Source organism: Musa acuminata, chromosome BXJ3-1 (genome assembly GCF_036884655.1).
Source record: "Musa acuminata AAA Group cultivar baxijiao chromosome BXJ3-1, Cavendish_Baxijiao_AAA, whole genome shotgun sequence".
NCBI classification, from domain to species: domain Eukaryota; kingdom Viridiplantae; phylum Streptophyta; class Magnoliopsida; order Zingiberales; family Musaceae; genus Musa; species Musa acuminata.
Window position 1 is genome coordinate 31,168,165 of NC_088349.1, and position 22,102 is coordinate 31,190,266.

General features: G+C 39.8%; 2 protein-coding genes across 2 annotated transcripts; both read right to left on the reverse strand.

The window, feature by feature from the left end:
• Positions 1-327: 327 nt before the first annotated feature.
• On the reverse strand, positions 328-5,252 carry LOC135628668 (chloroplast envelope quinone oxidoreductase homolog). Its single transcript, XM_065135478.1, has 4 exons — positions 5,096-5,252; positions 3,299-3,440; positions 1,579-1,670; positions 328-1,160 (listed from the first exon to the last, which is right to left on the reverse strand). The coding sequence occupies exons 1-4, from the start codon at positions 5,159-5,161 to the stop codon at positions 471-473; spliced, it is 990 nt and encodes a 329-aa protein (XP_064991550.1). The 5' UTR covers positions 5,162-5,252; the 3' UTR covers positions 328-470.
• A 486-nt stretch (positions 5,253-5,738) lies between these two features.
• Positions 5,739-21,517, reverse strand: LOC135628707 (protein TIC 22-like, chloroplastic). Its single transcript, XM_065135543.1, has 7 exons — positions 20,869-21,517; positions 19,806-19,880; positions 16,927-16,983; positions 6,590-6,649; positions 6,436-6,516; positions 6,285-6,320; positions 5,739-6,201 (listed from the first exon to the last, which is right to left on the reverse strand). Exons 1-7 carry the CDS (start codon positions 21,379-21,381, stop codon positions 6,109-6,111), a joined length of 915 nt encoding a protein of 304 aa, XP_064991615.1. The 5' UTR covers positions 21,382-21,517; the 3' UTR covers positions 5,739-6,108.
• Positions 21,518-22,102: the final 585 nt, after the last annotated feature.

A 22,102-nucleotide genomic window follows, 5' to 3' on the forward strand; every position in this document is an offset into this window, starting at 1 on the left:
ATTTATTGAGTCAGTTTAGTTCATTGGATAAAAATTTATTTAATATTTAATTATTATTAGGAGTGATGTAACCGTTTCTTTAAATCAATCAATTAATAAAATATTATTCTAATTTATTATGACAAACCTTAGGAGGCCGATCCACTCGAAACGATCAAGGAGGTCGATTCCCTTAAAGTGATCATCCTTTTTTTTTTATTTCTTCCATTTAATTTACGATAAAACCTTGGAGTCTTATCACATTTGCCCCTCCCATCTACACTGTTTCTGGCCATGTTAGCATTGACCCGACCAGAGGTTTGAGAGTGGACTATCTTGACCGAGACATTTACCAGAAAAGGTCATACTTCATAACCTAATTTATTTGCTTAAGGAGCAGCGGTGAATACATGTCGAGATGACACAGCACGAGAGAAACAACCAACAGACCTTACAGGGTCTCAAACGCAGGACGCACAACACCTGCCGCATCACATTTCGACGATGATCTTCCCCGTGGCATGCCCGGAGATGCTTTTAGCCCAAGCCGCCTCGGCCGTGCTCAACCCATGTATCGAATCCACGCATGTCCTCAGCCTCCCTTCCTTGGCCAATTCCACCACAAACCTCATGTCCTCCACTTTGGGCGCCAGAACCAACGTCACCAGCTTCTTCTTCGACAAGGTCACCTTCTTGTACAAAGCAGCAACCATCGATTTGAAGGAGGGAGAGATGTCGATGACCGTGCCGTAAGCGCTCAAATTGGGCTCAAAGGTCGACCAGGGAATACCAGACGCGCAGTGGATCACTGCGTCGTACTTTTTGCCCGAGGGGCTCGTGAGACTGGCGCCCTGGGGGGTCTTATAGTCCAAAACCTCGTCGGCGCCAAGTTGCTTCACGAACTCCACGTTCCGGTCGCCGCAGGTGGCCGTCACATGCAGGCCTGCAAGCTTGGCGAGCTGGACGGCGTAGTGTCCGACGCCGCCGGAGGCAGCGGTAATAAGAATGTTGGAAGATTTACCTGTGCCGTCAAACTTGGTCGTCCCGGCTGTCCTCAGCGCCTGGAGGGCGATGAGGGCAGCGGTCGGCAGGCCTGCACCTTCAGCCGGAGAGAGTTCGGCGGGTCTGGAGACTGTCATGTTCGTCGGCGCCACAGCGAACTCAGCAAGTCCACCACTGTTCTGCCATTTCATGAGAACTCGAGATCAGCACAAACGTGAAGCTTGCATGATAGATAGTCTGTGAAACAAGCATGCAGTTGGTCTTCCTTTGTCTTCTCGGATCCCCGTCATATGCAGAGGGGCTACATGGGTTGTGCAATAGTTAAAGAGATTTAGTGTCCGCAAGTGATGTATACAACGTAGATCATCAAATGGAATTAATCCCAAAGAACATATATGATTTCAACAGATGATGAAATGATCATGATCTCTCAGCAACAACAACAGTACGGGATTCCTCTCTGTGGAGTTATTATAGTAATTGATCTTCACAGGGATGTGAGAATTGGCACTGTACTTAAATATCTATCTCTGCTTTTAGACCCCTCCAGTGAATGTGCATAAAACGGAGTAGAAATTTGTTGCATGGAATACTTACTGGAAGACTAAGCATTGCAATGACTTTGTCACCTATCTTAAAGTCGGCAACCTCTGGACCTGCCTCAGAGACTTCTCCCGTTACATCAACACCTGTTTCACAAAACAGAAGTAAAATACTACATGACACGAGTCTCCAGCAATACAACAAATCCTGTAGAAATTCCTGTCAAGTTCAGAAAGCTTTTTTATGTCTCCATATGGGCCAATGTCAGCCTGATTTTGCAGTCAAAGCTTAAATATCAACCGTCCACATCATTTATGGTCCTTATAAACTTCCCAGTAATGTTAAAAGATAGTATACTATGATGCATTGTGAACTGTGCTTGGTGTTTGTATAATACTGATACAATCAAGTATAAGCTAGATTTAGATGAACTTGTGTAACCATAACATGTGAAATGAACAATAGGCATTGGACCAGTAGCTCATTAAGACATACATAGCTGATATAATAAATACAAGCATCATTTTAGCTTGTTTTTGGGTTTCTGATTGCAGCTAGTTTTGATACATTTTAATTTTTCGATGTCAAATCAGAATTGTATCATTCTCTCTTTGTACATTAACTAATGAAACACCAGACTATAACCTTAAAAACCAACACCGAATCATATTTGATGTGTTAAGAATGCTCAAAAGGTTAACTCCGGATGTCTATGCTTCCTATGAGTCAATTCCATGATTAACTTCAAAGAAAGGATGGCGATTATGCTCCAAACTGTCAATCTCAAACAGTTTTAAATCAACAAAAAAGTTTATATGCATTTGAATATTAAATAATTATATAAACACGAAGAAAAGTCTGTATATTATGAACTAGAAAACTGGTCAGAGTGTAAATCACATAAAAATATGTTAGAAAATGAAAACAAAATTGACATTGATGAAACTTTAGCAGAGCATTTGACACACTTACGAATTGGTGTTTCTCAACTCTCTTTACAATTTATAATTTTTATCATTGATTGAATTTCTTAATCGTAACTCAGTTTATTCTTTGTTGAACGGAAAAGGAAAAGCTTACCGCTTATCATAGATTTATCGCCTTCATGCTTCGATTATATCGATAACCTTCCTATATTTAACTATACGGTTATTGAGGTCAAATGCTACTTACCCTCACTTCATCCTACTTCACTTCAGGCAATAATTTGGGGGTTGAAAGGACCATGCGTTGGGAATCCCATCTGACCTTGGTCTTCTTATAAATAGATATCATTAAGGCTCGGATTTGAAATCGAATTGATTCAATTATCACCGCCAGCCATCCTAACATTGATCCATCTCCAAACCCATGTTAATGGAAAGAGCTTGATGAAAAATGATGAAGGAAGAACCCAAACTGCATGTGCCTCCGGAGAAACATAAAAGATTTAGTATATTTTTTTCTGCTGAAACAAAGAGTAGATGTTTTTTATACTTTCCACAGACAAATTTCAAATTCGATTGGACAAAAAGACAAAAAAACAAAAAAACTAACCCCAAAATGAGATAAAAACCCTGAACTAAATCTAGAAGTAAATTCATGAAAATTTTCTTCCTCTTAATCATTTCGACATAATGGAGGATGTAACAAGTTTGTGAAATACTGGACATATGCTTATTGATATTTTCTTTTTTTGACAATAAAATATGCACAATTTGCACTGACTAATTTGACTGTAGCCATTAGGATTATGAATGGATCAACTTGTAATACAAATGCATCAAGATTTTACCTGGTACAAATGGAAATCTGGGGGGCAGAAATGGACGCAGCATGCCTTTCTGAACTTTCCAATCAATTGGGTTTACGCTTGTGGCTTCCAGCTTCAACAAAACCTCATCCTTCTTGGGAGAAGGAATTGGGATTTCAGTATACTGCAGTGAACACAATCCCGAGTTGACAAAGGCTAAATTAATTACAGTGAAGAAAGGAAAGCAATGCCAATTGCACGAATGCACATAAGAGATCCCTTTGAACAGCACCAAGCTACCAATATACATTCTAAAAACTACTTGTGTTCAACAATTTGAAGAATATTCCAACTCATGATCTACTCTGATACTGATTTTGATCGAGTAACTAAAAATCCCATGAACTTGGATTGTTAGGAAAGAGACCAATAAATTCATAAGCCTTCACCACATTGTTGTGTGTATCTTAGATTGCAAAATGACTTCATTCATTGGAGAGTCCCTCGAATGAACTGAACGCCAACATATTGCTATGTTCCTTCACCAAACTCCTCATAATCACTTTCTCTCTTACTTTTCAGGTCTATCATCTGATACCTTTCATTTGAAAGTGCCTACCTCTATTATGTTTTAACTATATATATATATGTATATATTTTTGTAAAAGATAAGTGACGAATATGAGATATGATATCACGACCTTATCACTAACAATCCAAGTCCTCTACCTAAGAAGTTAATTGATATTTTCTAAATTTGTAAGATGAGATTTTTGTATATCGTAAGTGACTCAAGTATATCATCATGAAACTAATGTTTTAGGCATATTATGACATAATTCATCTTCAATTGAATCAAAGTGTAACTCGACCTTGGTTACTAGGATCTACTTAACTTTAATATCATATTATAAATAAATATATATATATATAGATATATATATATATATATATTTGAATTTGAGCCAGGTATGTATATGGTTGACGAAATACTAATACAACTAAAAAGTTTAAATAATGAAGTCAGAAACCTTATATATCATATAAAATGTTAAACTATTGGTAACATGAGATTAATCCCAAACTCATCTGTTTTACCTTCTCATTTTAAATCTTTTCATACACTATACCTAAAACATTACATAAAGTGTCCATGCAACAGATGATATGTAGATTGGATGATTTACTTTTGTGATAACATCGACGAGACTTCTCAGTATAACAAGTCATGTATATATATATATATACATGACTTCTATATATATATATATATATATATATATATATATATATATTATAAGAACAAAGCGTCCCTTCTCTCGTCCTGACTTCAATTATCACGAGTCACGTGGCTCCTCCCATCATCATTGCCTTCATTACACCATATCCCACACTTTTTTGCCCCTCTTTTGTCCTCTACTTTACCATCATTTTTCTTCCCTCCTCTCTTGAAATCATTTCCCCTCTTAGTCACTCATTCTTTCATTTTCCATGGCGACTTTTTATAGCTTGGGTAATTCCCAATCTTTTATACAAAACACGAAATGTGGAGCGTATAAATTCCGCAGAATAATTATAAAACAAAATGCAGTAACAAATTCAGCATGCTCAAGAAGGTAGAGAGCAGGAGCCAAGTTGAAGAAACGAGAATGAAGAAGAGAAACACACGTATACCTAATCCAACTCTCTTCTTTCGGTGACACTCCTCTCTTACTAGGTTCCACACAACACGCCTGAACCCTCGACCAAGCAAACAAGTAACCCTAAGTTTCTTCGTCTAAAAGGCCGATAAGCAACAAACAGAATCAAAGACCGGGAAGAAATGACATGGACTTTTACCTTGAGACCGGCAGCCCCGCCGCCGTAACCTTCGTACTGGACTGCCTTCATAATCTTCGTGGCCATGCGAGAGAGAGAGAGAAAGAGAGATGGTTGGAAAAGGAACAGCGTGAGGCACTGCCTAGAAACACTTCGGATGAAAGCCGAGGGAGGGAATATTTGTAGCAGTAGTAGTGGTGGTGCGGTGGCCAACTACCACTCGTCGTGCCTTACGCCACCGGTGCGTCCGATCGGACACATTATTGACTTAGTAGGTGGAATAGTGCTAAAAGTATGCTCCGTGAACATATGGAAAGAACATACATGAAACACGGAGAGGAGTCAACTTTCGCCTTGGTTAAAAGGAATTTTTAGATTCTGATCATTTTGGCTGTATCTACACGGGAAAGTTGCAAGCCACCCAATCGTTCGTCTGATTTGAATAAAAGATTAATATAATGAATTTGATTTGATAAAACCTGCTGGACAGCTGAGACGGTAAAATGAAGACCTTCTATAATATTTCATGCAGCGTACCCTACGTTGATACTTGCCCACCTCTCGTACATGACAAAGCATCCCTAACAATTTTACACAAATATTTTTTCCTCTTATAGTATAATAAAGTATTATGTTTTTTTCACATTGGGGCGATCCAAGAAGATGAACATTCGACATAAGTAACATACTTTTCTAAGGTGGGTTCAATTTCAAGAGCAACGGGCAGGAAAAATCCTGCACCACCAAACTGTCAACGAACATATCAAGCAAGATTCGAGTATCCTAAACATGTTTTCAACCAACATTCACAACAATGACAAAAGATGCCACTGCTCAACATAATCTCACCAAGCAGCATGGAGAAAGAAAGGTGTCTATATCAGAAAACAGATCAGACTTCGATGGTATTGGAGGCCTTTCCATTTTCCACCCTCCCATCAACAATTCGTTGTTGCAGTGGACATTTCAGACGCCCTCTTTGCTCCGGTGATGCATTCTTCGGCAAAACTACGGAATCAGAAACTCAATCGTTTCTATCCCTGTGCACTTTCAGTCAGATCTGTCGAGACATTAAAGCCTGGAGGAATGAACACAATGTCATCCCACTTCGATGCAGCAGAGCTTTCCTGCATGTGGCGGGTAAGTGGTGTTGACAGCCAATCCAAGGGCAACAAACGTATGTCGAATGTGCTGCTACCTAAGTACGTACCTTCATAGCTTTGATGATATCCTCCAATACACAAACCTACAACAAGAACCACAGGGCATATCTTAACCATGAAAAAGAAAATAGAAATAAGGGGGAAAAAATGGCAAGGCAGCTTTTGCTTCCAAACTAGTTGCAGGACTGTGAGATGTACCTGAATGTCACCCTTCCTTAAGGCAGGGTTTAATTGCCTCTGCTGGCGAGAAGCTCTAGACAGTGAGTCTTCCAGGTCCTCCTTAACAGCAGTACATGAAATAGTTTCAGATTCCATACTAAAGCTGTAAGAACTATCACATGCCAACACTAACCTTTCTGAAGAAAGCTGGACGATATCTCTTATTTTGACTCCTCAAGACTAAGCTCCTTGACTAAAACATCAAAACCATGGATCACTATACAAAAAATCTCAGAGCAAAATGCAATTAATGTAAACAATCAGTTTAACATGGTAGGCTTCATCCAATCAGAAACAGAGACTCTGGAAGCAGAAACCAACTAAATGAATCTCAAGTTGCAGTTCAAAGACCTATAGAAACATAAGGGTTTTTTGAATTTGTCTCGACTTCTACCCCTCTTGGCAAGAGAAGAATTCATTTTTTAGTGGACCATCGGAAAGGAAGGACACGAGAAAGGGATGAAACAAACACTAAAGCCCTACTGCGCAACCATTGGGATGCACCTGAAGTCTAAAAATGACATCAAATAAGCCTATCCAACAACATCACCAAGAACTTGGGCAAGATAGAGAGCAATACGAGTTTCTTCTGCTTCCCAGTTCTCCGGCAATTCCTCGAGGAGCCCGACTTCACTCCACCCTCCTCCCATTGATCCTACCCTTCCTTCCCCTCCTAGAAAGCCCCTAGACTCCACAGAACACTCATCCTCTTTGCCTACAGCACTGTGAGTCTCCTCCCACATGCCTCCATCCTCTTCTTCCTTTGGCAAGGATTGTCCTCTTGATAGTGCTCCTCCGTCCAAGACGCCTTCTTCCTCTTGGCGTCTTCCGAGGTGCTCAAGGTGCAAGGATGTGGAAGTCAGATGTTGCTCTTGAAGCCAAATTGTTAAAGATCCAAAGCCAAACTTCCCTCTGCTTGCAATTGGATCCGTCAAAGGTCAGTTCAGCACGTGATGATTGAAAGACTATCCTCTATAGTAAATTTCTTGGCAAAACTCCACCACTAGATTTCCTCTGCATTGCTCTTCCTAAAATCTAGGGTCTTCCTTATGATTCATATTATTGATTTTGCAACCAGATTTTTCTACTTTCAATTCTCCTCAGAGACTGAAATGATGCATGTATTCCCGAGTAGTTGGTTTGTTAGGTTCAGGCCTTAATCCTAATTCCTTGGAAACGCAGTTTCCAACCAATTTTAGAACAAGTGGACAAAGCTCCCACTTGGATTCAATTCACTGGCCTCCCTCTTGAACTTTGAAATCCCCATCTTCTTTGCCAAATTGCCTATTGCATTGATCAATTTTTAAAGATTCGATGAGGTCACATTAACTAGGTTTAGGGGTAAATTCGCTAGTGTGTCCTCGACCTTGGAAAAACCCTTGCTTTAGGGACTATGGATTAATGATGATTTCATCCAATTCTTCCACACAGTTCCATTTGAGAACTTTCGATGTGGTAAAATCAGTCACCATAGTGCCCACCCTGAAGTTCCACAAAACACTATAAGGGGGATGAGGCCACCGTGGAGGAGACTTAGGTTTCCAAGGTGGTTCTAGAGGTTGAAGATGACCTGGATTATGGGCCTTGGATTCAGGTCTAAAAGAGGACCACGGGTTGTAGGGCCAACCAATGCCAACCCCAATCATGCTTCCCCATCTTCCACTTTACATCAGGGTCTGACCCAACCTGGCCATAATTTTATAATGGAGGTCTTGCTTAAGACAATGGATCTCATGAATCACCCTAGGGAGGTGAGAAAGCATGTGTGTGGGACAATCTCCTTAAATGGGCAAAATGATCATCCTTTTTCTCTCAGTTCCGAGGCACCTCTTTCTGCTGCCATTGTCAGAGGGCACGATTATCAATTCTGATCCTTCAGGTCCCAAGATGCCCCTCTCTACTGTTAGTGCCAGGGGGCAAACAACGGGGCCAGATCTAGCAAACAATAGTGTGCCACCATCTGTCCCGGTCTTCTATGCTTCCCTAAGCATTGACGGTAAAACATTTCCCACTACCTCAGTGATAGTAGACACAGGTAAGTCTCCAACTACTCAGGTTCCCAGTCCATTCTCCTCTAACCCTTTTGCTATTTTACCGATGAACAGTTTAGAGACTAACGAGGGGCTGCCAATCCAACATTTGATATCTTCCCCTTTATTGCCAAAGCCAATGACTCTCATTCGTATTGTCACGAAAGGTCATCGTGCACCCGCAACATCTTCGCTCAATGAACCGTTCGTCGCTTGTGCATGCTTGTACAGATGCTTGGCAATATGTTTTGCCTTGGTTTTGTGTGTTTTTGCTTGAAAAATGTAAGCAAAAACAGTTTGCAGCACTACAATGCGGCCGCTCACCGCCCGCGAAACATCAGCTATCTCAAACCCCTAGAACCCCCCAGGTGGCATAGGGGTGGATGGGGCTTTGGGATAGTGCCGGGCGTTGATCGGTTTACACAAATTCGCACGTTAAAGTTGACGGGAACTTGTCATCACGCCTGACACCCGATGAGCAGTCGTTTATGAACTCATGACCGTTCGCTTTGCCTTTTAAAATCCTTATTTTCTCCGTTATCTCTTTTCTCTCTTGCACTCAAAGTGTTCATTGAATTGCTTATAAAGCTACCTTCTTTGCAAGACATCGGGACTTGTCCGCCACTCGCTTTCGAACTAATCAACTTGCTCTTTTATAATCCTATGAGACCTGAGCGAGGTTGCAACTTGGCTGACACTATGTGGGCGAATAATGCAAGGGTGTTTCTTGACTTAGGCAATCCCAGCTAAGTCCGAGAAGTTGGTATAATGGTGCTTCACGACTTAGGCAACTCTAGTTAAGTCCATGACTTTGCCGCAAGGGTGCCGCACGACTAAGGCAATTCCAGCTAAGTCCGTGACAGCATGACCAATCCTCTTCAACCCCCTCCTAGCCACCCTCATTTGACTTCCTTACTGACAACATGGCCATTGCCTTCAAGAGGGCGACGGACGATGGCTTGCTCGATGAGGAAGGTACTGAGATTAACAACTTGGTCCATGACTCCTAGCTGATCTCGATCCAAAAGAAGGAACCATGGGTAATGGTATGCCTCCTCTTTCATTAAAACATAAAAGCAAGAAGAAAAAGATCTTTGGGCTGTTAAAGGAAGAATGTCTCATCATTTTCAGAGTCCATTTTTGCCTCCCTTTCAGACCCACCTATAGAGAATGCACTTTTGGAGGAAAATATTTCTTGCCAACCCCCTTTCCCTTCATCTTAAGTTTTATGACCTTTAGCAATATTTTCATGAAACTACGAAGGAACTTCTAAACGGTAGTGTCACCATGCTCTCTCACTATATTAGAACATTTAAACTCGATATTGTCATCTTGCTTGAGACCCATCTTCAAGAACAAGAGTCCCTTCGAGCGAAAGTTAAGGAAATGTTGGACGGGTGCTTTTTCTACTGCAAAAGGGAGGTCTAGGGAATTTTGGTGGCCTAAAAGCCTCATTCCTTCAAACACTATGGCTTTCCTCAGTAGGTAAGCAATTAACCTTATCACTAAAGCATCGGGTAAGCCCCCTTACCTTCTTTCTATGGTTTATGCTAGTGTAATTTCTCATCTTCGTAAATCCCTTTGGACTTTGTTTTTTCAAATTGATACCTCCTATTTTCCGTGGATTATCTACGGTAACATAAATTCCATTTCATGTCCTATAGATAAACTAGGGGGTGCCCCTTCGCTTTAACTCCGTCCATTTTGGATTTCAATGATTTCATTTTTTAAAATTGTCTTATCGATATTGGATTTATTGGAAATCATTCTACGTGGTGTAATAATCATTTTGGAAGAAATCGAGTTTCTGCTCGTGCAGATAGAGTTTTCTATAATTTGTGGTATTTGGTTTTTAACAACACTATTGTTTCTCATTCTCCTTGTATTGCTTTCAATCACTCTCGTCTAGTCATCAAGATTGGTCACCTTCCCAGAAGAAACAATATTCACCTTAATATTAAAATTGAGTCGGACTTCTTTGAAATGGAGGTACTTATTAATCTTGGCAAAAACTTCTAGCCTAGAGACTCCCACTAGAGGGGGGCAAACCCATGACTTGCACCCCCTTGGTTGACAAACTCAATCACACCATCGCTAATTGGGATAAATCCAATAAACACAATACCTTGGACCCAATGTAGTCAAAGGCACTAAAAGGCGCAAAGGTGACAAAATGTGTAAGGCGCTAGCCCAAGCGAAATGACGTGCTCGCAAATATTAAAATTTTAAAACATATATAATTAAGGAAAAATTGAATAATTAAGCAAATATATAATTAAGCAAATATATAATTAAGCAAAGATTAACATTAAAAATCGAATAATTTCCCTAAAAAGTCAATGATCATCAAATTTGTAGATTCTAGACCATTATTAACAATGATTAACATGATTACAAAAGAAAGAGAGAAGCAAAGAGAAGGAGATGAAGAAGCAGAGAGATGTAGGGGAAGATGCAAAAAGATGGCAAAGAGGGGTGTAGCTATCGGGGAGGAAGAAAGAGTGGGGGCTATTGGGATTAGAGAGTGGAGGACAGAGGGGGGGTTGTCGAGGTCGAACGTGTCGAAGGATGGTGAGGGTGGCTGTTGGGATCGATGGGGGGTGATACAGGAGAACAATGCAAGGATAGTGACAGATGACACAAGGTGAGGAGGGAGAGGGGAGCTATTAAGGAAAAGGCATGGGGCAATAAAGGAGAAGGTAAGGCCAATAAGGAGGGAGAGGGGTGCTGTTAGGAGGGGAAAGAGAGATAGAGTTATCGTAAAAAGAAGAAACCATAGAGGTTTGCCTTGCGCACAAAAGAAGCTCACTTAAGGCTACCTTTGCACGTGCCACACCATCATTTGATTAGATTTTTTTTAAGGGAAGATCTTGTGAAATCACGAGAGATGTGGGGTGGTCCAAGGAGGGGTGACAATGAACGATGAAGAGGAGATAGATAGAGAGAGGGGAAGAGCCCGTCGAAGAAAGACGACGATGTCATTGCTCACTAGAGAGGGAGATGTCACCGTCATCGTTGTTCATTGGAGAGAAAGACACCAACACCGCCACGATTAGGTTTCTGAAGGGGGTAGGGGCTCATGCATGTAGGGTTGTGTGGGGGTTAAGAGATGTTGACTCTGATACAATCAAACCAGAATCTTGGAACCTCATACATTTAGGCTCGATGAATGCATCAATTGAACTATGCGGGCTAGGTGGTTTGATTAAACCAGAATCAAGGAACCTAATAGACCCACACATCAATCGAATCAGGAGGGCGCTTGGGCTCAAGCACGTGCCTTGGCCGCACCCACTTAAAGGCCCCTGCCTAGATCACTTCCCAAGCACTTGGGCCTTGCGTCGCTCGCTTGGGCGCTTAGGCGAGCACCCAATTGAACCTCAACATTAAAACAATCATTGCTTATCTAGAAAAAGGAGATGCAGTTGGGTTACTCATCGACTCTAAAATGATCTCCCTCCATTGCAACTACAATAAAGTTGTTGCCTTGCATAAATAACTTTACACTAAATGGTGGGTTAGAGTCCAAACCTAATGGTCCCTTACCAATGACATAAGTACCAAAATTTCCACCAAGTCGCAAATACTGTAAGAGGAACTGGGTCCATCTTATCCAAACTGATAATCATCTTGACTTTCCTAACACCCCTAATATCCTTACTCAAATTGCTTATTGGTATAACAACCTATGGTATAATTTGCTCATTGGACCAACTATCCCACTCTTCCCAAACTCAATCCCCTCGAGTGGAATGATCTCTGCCTTCCCTTCTCTTCTTCTGAAATACAAAATACTATCAATAAATGGGCCAAGGCAAAAACCTAGAGCCTAATAGCTTCATCATTGAAGTTTACTCTAATTTCTTGGCGAACATAAAACCAAAACTCATGCTGAATTTGTAAATTTCAAAGCTGTTGCTACTATTCCTCCTAGCTAGGGCAAGACCTGGCTTGTTTTCATCCCAAAAAAATCAATGCCACCCCTATTAAAGATTTTCATCCAATAACCTTATATGATGTTTTCTACAAGAATTTTGCCAAGGTCCTTACCAACTGGCTGAAAACCAAAATGAATGCTTTGGTTAGTCATGAACAATTTGCCTTATTAAAGGGAAGATCGTCCATGATGGTTTTTTTTTTGTTTTTTGCTAATAAACTAGTCCACGCTATGAACTACTCCAAAGCAAGATATCCACTTCTCCTCAAACTAGATATTGGAAAAGTCTTTCTATCTCCTAGTCTACTATCAAAAACACATTAAGGGACACAAATTTCGTCCCATAATTTATTGATTGGATCACGACCAATATCACCTCATCCACCTTCTCATGCCTCATAAATAACGAACAATTGGCTTGGTTCAAGATGCATCCGATGAGGGGTTCCTTTCTCTTCTTACTTATTCATCCTTGTTCAACAAATCATTTCGTCACCTATCTCCTCTCTCCTCTGTCATTCATATGAGTAAAATCACTCTAGTTGGTACCAAATCTCCCATTTGTTTTTTCTTGATAACCTCTTCTTCTAGCCTTTAGAGCTAACCCAAAATCATGCTCCTAAGCAAGGTTCACAATACCGTACCGTACCAGAGTTTCGATCTGGGCTCGGTACCAGTACGGTACGGTATACCGCTCGGTACACCCAGGTGTACCGAGCAGTATATTCAGGCGTGCCGAGCACTGTAGCAGTGCTACAGTGCTACAGTACTGCTACAGTGTCGGAACGGTAACATATGGTCCGCGTACCGGAAGTCTGGCGGACCGGTACATACCGCCCGTACCGGGCGGTACGGACCAGTACTGCAAACCATGCTCCTAAGTCCTCAAAATCCTCATAATCTTCAACAATCTCACTCATCTCAAAGTCAATCTCGAAAGTATGATATTTACTTCCCCAAACATTGTCCCCCTTCCACTAAGAACAACATCTGCTCTTTCTTTGGCATTTGTGAAGGAAGCTGGCCTTTTAAATATCTTGGTACCTACCTTTCCCTAGAAAGATTAGGGGGATAACACCAACATATCCTTGTGGAGAAAGCCATGGACAAAATTCAACATTGGTACAAAGGCCTTCTACAACTCTGTACCTATGCATAAACTGCTTAACTCATGGGTCTTCGACAAAATTTTAAACAAAATCTTATTAGCATCACAATTTGCATCTTATTAGCTAGGAAACCCTTACTAAACCCAAGGATTGTGAGGGTCTTGGTAAAAAAGATCTCACTATAGCCAAAAAAGCAATGTGCCAAAAAAAAATCCCTATTCCCAACAATGAGGATAGACTCTAGGTCAAGGTCTTCTCCTCTAAATATGATCCCTTCAACCCTTAGGGAAACACCCCCTCTAGCATAATCTCCAAAGCCTCCTGTGCCATTTTCAACAGACCCATTTCACAAAAGGAGGTTTTAGAAAGTTTATCAGATCTGGGAATTATTCCCAATCTCCTGTTGGGAGGACCCATGGCTGAAAAATTTCTGCAAATGGCCCTCCTACATCAATGTTTCATATTTCATGTGTTGATCATATACAAGAAGGTACCTAGTCCATCTCTTCTCTATTCACCTTGTTTCATCCAGTGATTTAAAAAGGCGCTCGGGCGAGGTGAGGCAAGGCCCAAGCGCCTCGCTTCATTTCCAGGCGACGCGCTTCAAAGAGGCGCCGCTTAGGCGCTCGCCCGAGCCCAGGCGCCGAGCGCTTCAAGCGAGCGCCTGGGTTAAACCAGGCGACCGAACCAGTGGTTTAGGTCTGGTTCGGTCTCCGGTGTTTTAGTTGGTCCGCTGTTTGAGTCTCCGGTGCTTTAGTTGGTTCAATCGCTTTAGTTGGTCCGCTGGTTCAGGCTCCGGTGCTTTAGTTGGTTCGATTGAACCAACTAAAGCACCTTTTAGATATCGGCGCGACTTCCCCAACCCTAACCCCGCTCACCGTTCACGCTGCTCGCTTCTGCCGCTACCGATGCCACTGTTGCCGCTCGCCGCTCTCGCTGCCGCTACTCACTTTTACCGTTGCCACTGCCACTATCGTCGCTCCCGCTCCCGCAGCCGCTGCTGTTGTCGTCGCTCGCCGCTCCCGCTCCCGTTGCTCGCTGCTACCACTGCCGCTGTCGTCGCTCGCTGTTGCCGCTACCGCTGCTGCTCCCGCTTTTCTCAGCACCCTCGGTCTTCCCTTACACTCTTCTCTTCTCTTTTGCTTCTCCTCTTTTGAAATCGAAAGTATACTGTTAACTGTATACAGTATACTGTTAATTGTATACAATATAACACCATTATTTTGATTTTAATACTATTAATTTTAATATTATTAATTTTTAGCGTCTCACTTCGCTCGAGCGAGTGCCTAGCGCCTCGGGCATTTTTTGACCGTGGCGCGTTTTAGCGCCTAGCGCTTTTTAAATCACTGGTTTCATCACTCTCTTGTCGACAATATATGCACTATACATCTCTCAACAACATAGTGACATGGGACTGGACCCTCAACCCTTGTGGAAGCTTTTGGTAAGTAGTCCCTATAATTGCTTAAGCAGGGGAATGATCTCCCAAGAGGAGATTTGGTCAAAGTGGAAGATGGCTTCGCATCTAAAAGTGGCCCCTAAAGTTCAAATTTTCATTTGGAAATTCCTTTGGCATCGTATTCCTACTTTCTCATGCAAGTTACATTCTGATTCTCTCACACCTTTGCCGTCATCTAATGGTGTAACACATCAGCTTGCCAATTTTGGGATAACTGTAATTACTCCATCTTTTTGGTCTTCTGACCACCCCTGAACTACTCAGTTCGTAATCCTTGAGTAATTCATCAATATATTCTTATTTCAAAGAAAAGATAGAGAGCAATCTAGAGTATTTCCAAAATTATTTCTCTGATGTGTAAAACAAATTGTATTGTTTCTATCAGAAGCATAATTTCTGAGCTTCCCAAAGTCTCTCCAATTTATTCATCAAGAAACAAGCTGTCAAGATTGGCATTTTGTGAACGATTGACAAGAATAACAATCGTGACCAATGCCAAAATAGAAAAAACATCAGTCACAAGGTAAGGCATCAAAGTTTTGGTCGTATAATTCAGTATTTCAAATTCTTTAACTGCAAAACATTTCCATCAGAAATGAAAGGGTCAGATCATGATGCTACTCATATTTGTATACAAAATTTTAATGAGAGATATCCTTTATTTTGAAGTCTAAGATTAATTTTGAGAATTCATTAGATCTCACAAGCATAATCAAGTGGCTAATACAAGCACAAATTTTATTTGAGTTTAAGATTAACATTCAACATATAATCCTAAAAAAACATCATGAATATTCTGTGATTAAGTCCTCCACATTCACAAATGTTCCAGACAAAATCTATATGTGATCCATCCTAAAAAAATGAATGGCTCATGGCAACAAGGCTTTCATTAGTGTTCCAGGAGGATTAACAAATGCAGTTAAACTTAACAAGCAAAAAGACACTTTTAGCCACTCGAACCCTGGTCAAAAAGGTCGAAAAGCCCTCATTGTGAATCCCTTAAAATTAATTTAAAGGTTAAGTTTAGAACTACTCAACTAGAAATATATGACTAGAAATTAATTTAAACTTGTCAAAACAAACTTATTTTCACACCGAGAGTCCTTCAATAAATATCATTCTAGTAAACACCATGCTTGCTGATTCACAACATTTCTCAAAGCAATTATGCAAGCTTGTTATCCACAAAATCATCTTAAGAAGGCTTTATGAAGATCCAAAATTGATACAAAAAAATATACAACTCAATAAAATTTATGAAGCGATTTTGAATATACATAAAATTAATGAATATGCAACTTCATAGGTCTTTATGAAGTGAAATGCAAGAATATATAACTCAAAAATGAAAAGATGCAAAAGATCTATTTAGGACATAACCGATCAATAATATCTCTAGATCAAGATGTTACGAGAGATCCAAAATTTTCACTAAAGGTTCTTAGATGTCTTAAAATATTAGTTTAAAATGTACTTGAGCAAAATGAAGTAAGAAATATTATGCACTCAAAATTTTTTATGGTTCAGAGAAGAATAAATAAAATATGATTCTGTTAATTCACTGTTAAGTTGAAGGTGCACAACGTTGATTGAGAAACTTATGCCATATACATTCTGGATAAAATTATGCATCTAACTGATGAAATTAAATTATGAAAAATGGTGACCACCTTTGTGAGGTTGACTATTTGAAAGCACAAACAAGGAAATAGAGTTTGATAATGAGCTGGAAAATTGCAAAGTCTATGAAACTGAATAGAAACTTTCTACGATGTCCTCTACCATATATTAGATCAAGAGAAACACATAGTTAGATACCATCAAGAAAACCAGAAAACCACTCATGGCAATACACAAAAAGACATCAGCTGAAGAATATGCTGCATGTCAACGACATTAACAAGACATTAACGGCATAAACATTAGAACCTGAAAAACTGGAACTCCAGGAAAATCATCTACAGGATCCCCTTCATTCTCCTTCACCTACAAAACAGATTCAAGCAAACATGATTATTAACTGTCCATCACAAATATGAATCATACATCTTCCAACTAATATATCAGGGTCCAACTTGTATTAACTTATAGTAATGTTGAAGCTCTTAAATCATCATTTGTTTATGCAGGAAAAAAGAAGCCAGAAATAAACTATAACATCTTAAGCCACAGGGGTAACTTCACTTTGGTCCTTAAATTTGTTGCAGTCAAGTATACCAATTATTTGCTTGTTGCAAGCACATTGTACCCATCAAATTTCATCAAGAAGAGCTGACAATCATTTAGGTCCATCCTGTAGGGTGTGGACCAGACCAATTAAAAAGTGTCACATTAAGATTCTCTTGATATATCTAGCCAAAACTTTTATCATTCCGACGCATCTATTTCTTCTCCAAACATGGGCTAAACTAAGAGGAGAAAGAGTGGAGAGTGAGAAGGAAAAGACAAAAAAACCTAGAGAAAGGAAGAAAGAAGAGAGGAAATGGAATATTGATAGAACAAAATATGACATAATGAAGTATGAGGGGAGAAGCTGAAAAAATCTTACAAGGAGAAGAGGATGAACATGACCATCAAACCAAATAAAAACCCACAACTTCATTAATGAAATATCATGAATCAATACATCACTAAAGAATCCTAAAGGTACTCGTACTCATATTAGCAAAATGATTCAAAGAAAAGATTATAATTTGCTGAACATGTTTGCTTTTTTTCCTTCTTTTCCAGACTATAATCTTTATTATTCTATCACAAAGGATTGACTTGATGGAATGTTGTCATACTTGTCCCATTCCAATCTGATTCTTGTTTTAGGGATGACAATTAGCTAATAACATATTGAATTTTGATCCCAACATCTTACCAGAAAATTAAGATAAGATGAGAATCCTAGCCTAAGATATATGTATTTGTACTTAGCTATTTATTCTTCCCAAAAAACTTAAAAAAATTAGAGAAAAATCTAGAAATCTAGGAAAAGAACTCATGGCTCTTAACCCATGGCTATAATATTGATTTGATTGGGACGCAACCCGACCAATAGACTTGAACTGGAACTCGCAGCCAAATGTCATTATTGTCACTGCTATGTGAATCTCATCCCAAGATAGAATCATTGTTGCAAGGTCTTCAGTTCTCAGTGTCCACTCCCTAAGTTGATGATAGATTCAAGTAGCTCACCAATCCAACCCATGATAACATTGCAACAAAAAAAAGCTATAATGAGATTTCATATCAAATGAAAGATCTAAATTATGGCTGTAAGCTGCAAGTTAATAGTGCTGGACTGGCCATCACAAAAAAAAGTTATGGCAGTCTGCTTTCATATCCAGAAATGACAATCTAACCCAATTTAAGAATCCTACTTATAGAGATCAAACACTAACACATGAAGAAATATTCTAGAGAATACAAAATCATAATAATCATCTTTCCTGTATATCTGATTGTTTAATACAGCAGATCATTTCAATCCCCATCAGATCGAGGCTGATAAGAAATCTGCAATTCATTTCTGTCCAGCTTGGAGTCAACAGAAATCTTATGATATATGGGCTTTGGAATGACTTGTTCTGCAAGTCGGAAGTTTGCCTTTTCAGACTGCAGGTGACCAGCCACAGTTGAACCCTTATTAGACTATTGACATGAGAATTTGACAACTTTTAACAGCCGAACAATATGAAATCATAAAGAACGGAACAGCTGCTTTTCCTTACAGATTCTAGACTCCAGGACAGCGATAAAATAGGAAGCTTTTGCTCAACTTCAATCCCATTTGTTCCTATATTAGCAATTATCATTTGTAGCAAGATATGCAATTTCGTACCATACCAGAGTTTCGACGTTCGCTCGGTACAGTACGAAACTGTATACCGCTCGGTATATATATATATATATATATATATATATATATATATATATATATATATATATATATATATATATATATATATATATATCTAGTTCCGTTCGATAACGAGCGGTCCATGTACCGGTAAGCTGACGGACCGGTACGTACCGCCCGTACCGGACAGTATTATTCGAAATTACATACCTTGATTTGTAGCATTAATTTGTTGCACAAAATCATATATTTCAAATTCCAGACCTATTTATTTGTGCTAATATTTGATATCAACTTTAGTCCGAGTTCAAATAGTTTATTAGGAATTGGTCAACACAAAAAACTGGTTGGTTTAAACACACAAGGATGAAACAATTTAAACGAGAGTAACACCAAAAACATAGACTTCTAACTGTAGATGAGATGACAATGAAGGCAAACAAGATGACAATGAAAGTGAAGAATATTATAGAAGCAAGGATGAGGTCCTTGTGACACCTTAATTCCAATTAAAGATAAGACCAGTATATGTATAACCCAACTGACATTGCAAAACAAACCTAAACTATTTTGGACTAATCAGCAAAGGTCAGCTCCACACAAGTTATTTGACCAAAAAAGATATCAATTGACCTCTATGAGCCCTCATTGAGGCTAACATGGTGACAGAAATGATATCAAGCAACCTCTATAAGCACTCATTGAAGGCTAGCATGTATTAGGATTTTCATCACCTTGTGTCCATCAGGATGGATATCTCCTCAGGTTAGATGACATTGTCATCAAGCATTCATGCATAAAAGATTACAACATTCCAAACACTTGGAGATATTGAAAGATTGGTTGGCCTACTGTTAATGTGTAATACCTTGGCCTTGAGCATTTGGATCACGTTAGCTAAGGTTCACAACACTGAATTTATTAAATCTAGTATCACTTTCAAGATTTAGCGAGCTCTTACCTTTATCGCATTTGCAACTTGTGATGAATCTGGCACAAATCTGAAGGCAACTCCATCAACCTTAAGCTGAAAAACCTGCAAGCTTGTTACATAAGACAAAACAATCACTTTTTTTATTAATAGCACATAATAGAATAAACAACATAATGAAACACAAGAAAAGATCCACTGTAATGTGACTAAAAGAGTTGAAATCCAGTCAATTTTAGGCTAGGTCGCATCTTCATTTGAAAGTGGTCTTCTTGATTTTCTTAACTAAGATATTTTGGCGTCTACTTTTTCTAGATAGAAATTTTGGATGATCTGATGTTGTGTCTAAGTTAGAGAAGTGGTCAGTCATTCTCTGTCTAGTTAGGGATAGAGTTTGAGCAATCAAAGATTATTTGGGTTTTGATTAATACAAATAAGATAGAGATGAATAAAACTGTGACACAAGAAGAGTTCAAAATATTTATCATAGCCATACTGAAATTGTGTTCAGTGCTAGTACTGCCTAGATGGTTCTTTAATGTATTAAAGCTCATATATACTATCACTACCAGTAGGTAATTCCTGAAAATTAAGGTTTTATTAAATGCTCATTATCTCATCTTTATTTTTCTCATTACAAGTCCTTGTTACTTCTCCATATTTGCTACAAATATGAATTCTGACCTTCTAAAAAAATGTCAATTTTTTTTCAGAACATTCATATCTTCAAAAATCCTGCATGAAGCACGGGTACTTTTCGAAATTTGGCATATCATTACAAATACAACTTGTCACATCGCTACACGGTGTATGCATCCATGCTCTGTAGGAGAGACATAAAGAGAGAGGTGTAAATCACCTGAAAATTTTTATTTGACACATGTTATGCAGGTGTACTTTAAAGGCAAACAGAGATTGATCGATGTTAATGATGTAAAAGAAACATTTATGCTGAAGAAGAGATGGCAACATGTCCAGCATTTACAAAAATGACCAAGAAATTTTTTTCCATCGAAATGAAAAACATGGAGATCCCATCAACTACATACGAACATCCACAAGGCCGAACATGCAGAGTCGAGAATCTTCTGACCTTATTGAGGGCAACGGCGACCACCTTCGACCCTTCCCGCATGTCCCGATTCATGGACCTCATCTGCTCCAGCAGAGCCTCGGCGTCCTCCTTCTTGAAGCAGAAAAGTCCCAGGCTCTTCCCAGTGCGAACACCGGAAACGAGCACGAACTCCTCCGCGGCGTTGCTGAGGGCGTAAACGGGCACCCCGGCGAGCCGCTCCTCCATGACCTCCGTCGACATGGCGAGGTCGAACCGCCGGACGCCGCTGCATCCGGCTGGGGAGATACGGGCCCAGGGAAGGGGGGGCGGTCCGGGTGGCGGCGAGGGCAAGTGGGGATGGCCAGATAGGACGGCCCGTCGCGCACGGTTTCGAAGGGTTTCGACGGCGGAATCGAGGTGGGCTTTGAGGGAAGAAGAGGCATCCGAGAAGGCGTTGAGGTGAGATTGGATTGTGAAGAGGAAGGGGTTCGGTTTGGCGGGGATTGATGGCGGAGGGTTTTGGTTTCGGGGTTTAAGCCAAGGGAAGGCCATTTCTTGCGATAGTGGGAGCGAGGGCCGCGACGCAGTTTTGGTGCTACGGAGAGGCAAGTGACTGGTGATTAATAGGTCAGATCGGTGGCGCGTCTTGTAGGCAGAGGGGGGTTTATTTACGGGAGCCCATTGTTTAGAATCCTTTTTATTCTCGTGCTCTCTATTGCCCTATATTTCGATATCCCCGACGATCGCTGGTCCGCGTTTCGTTGACGCTCCTTTCTTTGGTGCCATTCACTCTACTGATCACAGATGTCGTCGTACTGTTAGGGATTTAATTGATTTAATTTCAAATCATATGATTTTCTTACGTGTCTATTCGATTAGTCTAATTAAATTTTTTAGATTTTTTAAAAATTTATAAAAGAGAAGATAGATTAAAAAAATATTTAATTTATAATTTCATAAATAGATATTTTAGTAAACATTTGATACATAATGTAAATTACAAATATAAATTTTTCAAACGAGACGATCGCATGACAAAAGGTCCACAATGATCCGTTGTGATCAAAAGTCATCGTAAGTACTCACATGATATTACTGTAGAACAAGATAATAAACCAATCTTAGACATTACCTTAAAGGCTTATCCAGCCATGTCCACCCGAGTAGCTCCTCGTGTTGTGATGGCTAATATTGTGTACTTATTGTATGAAGCTAAAAAACCTAAAAATATATCTACTTGGATGGTCGATTTTTGATAATTTCACATCTATGT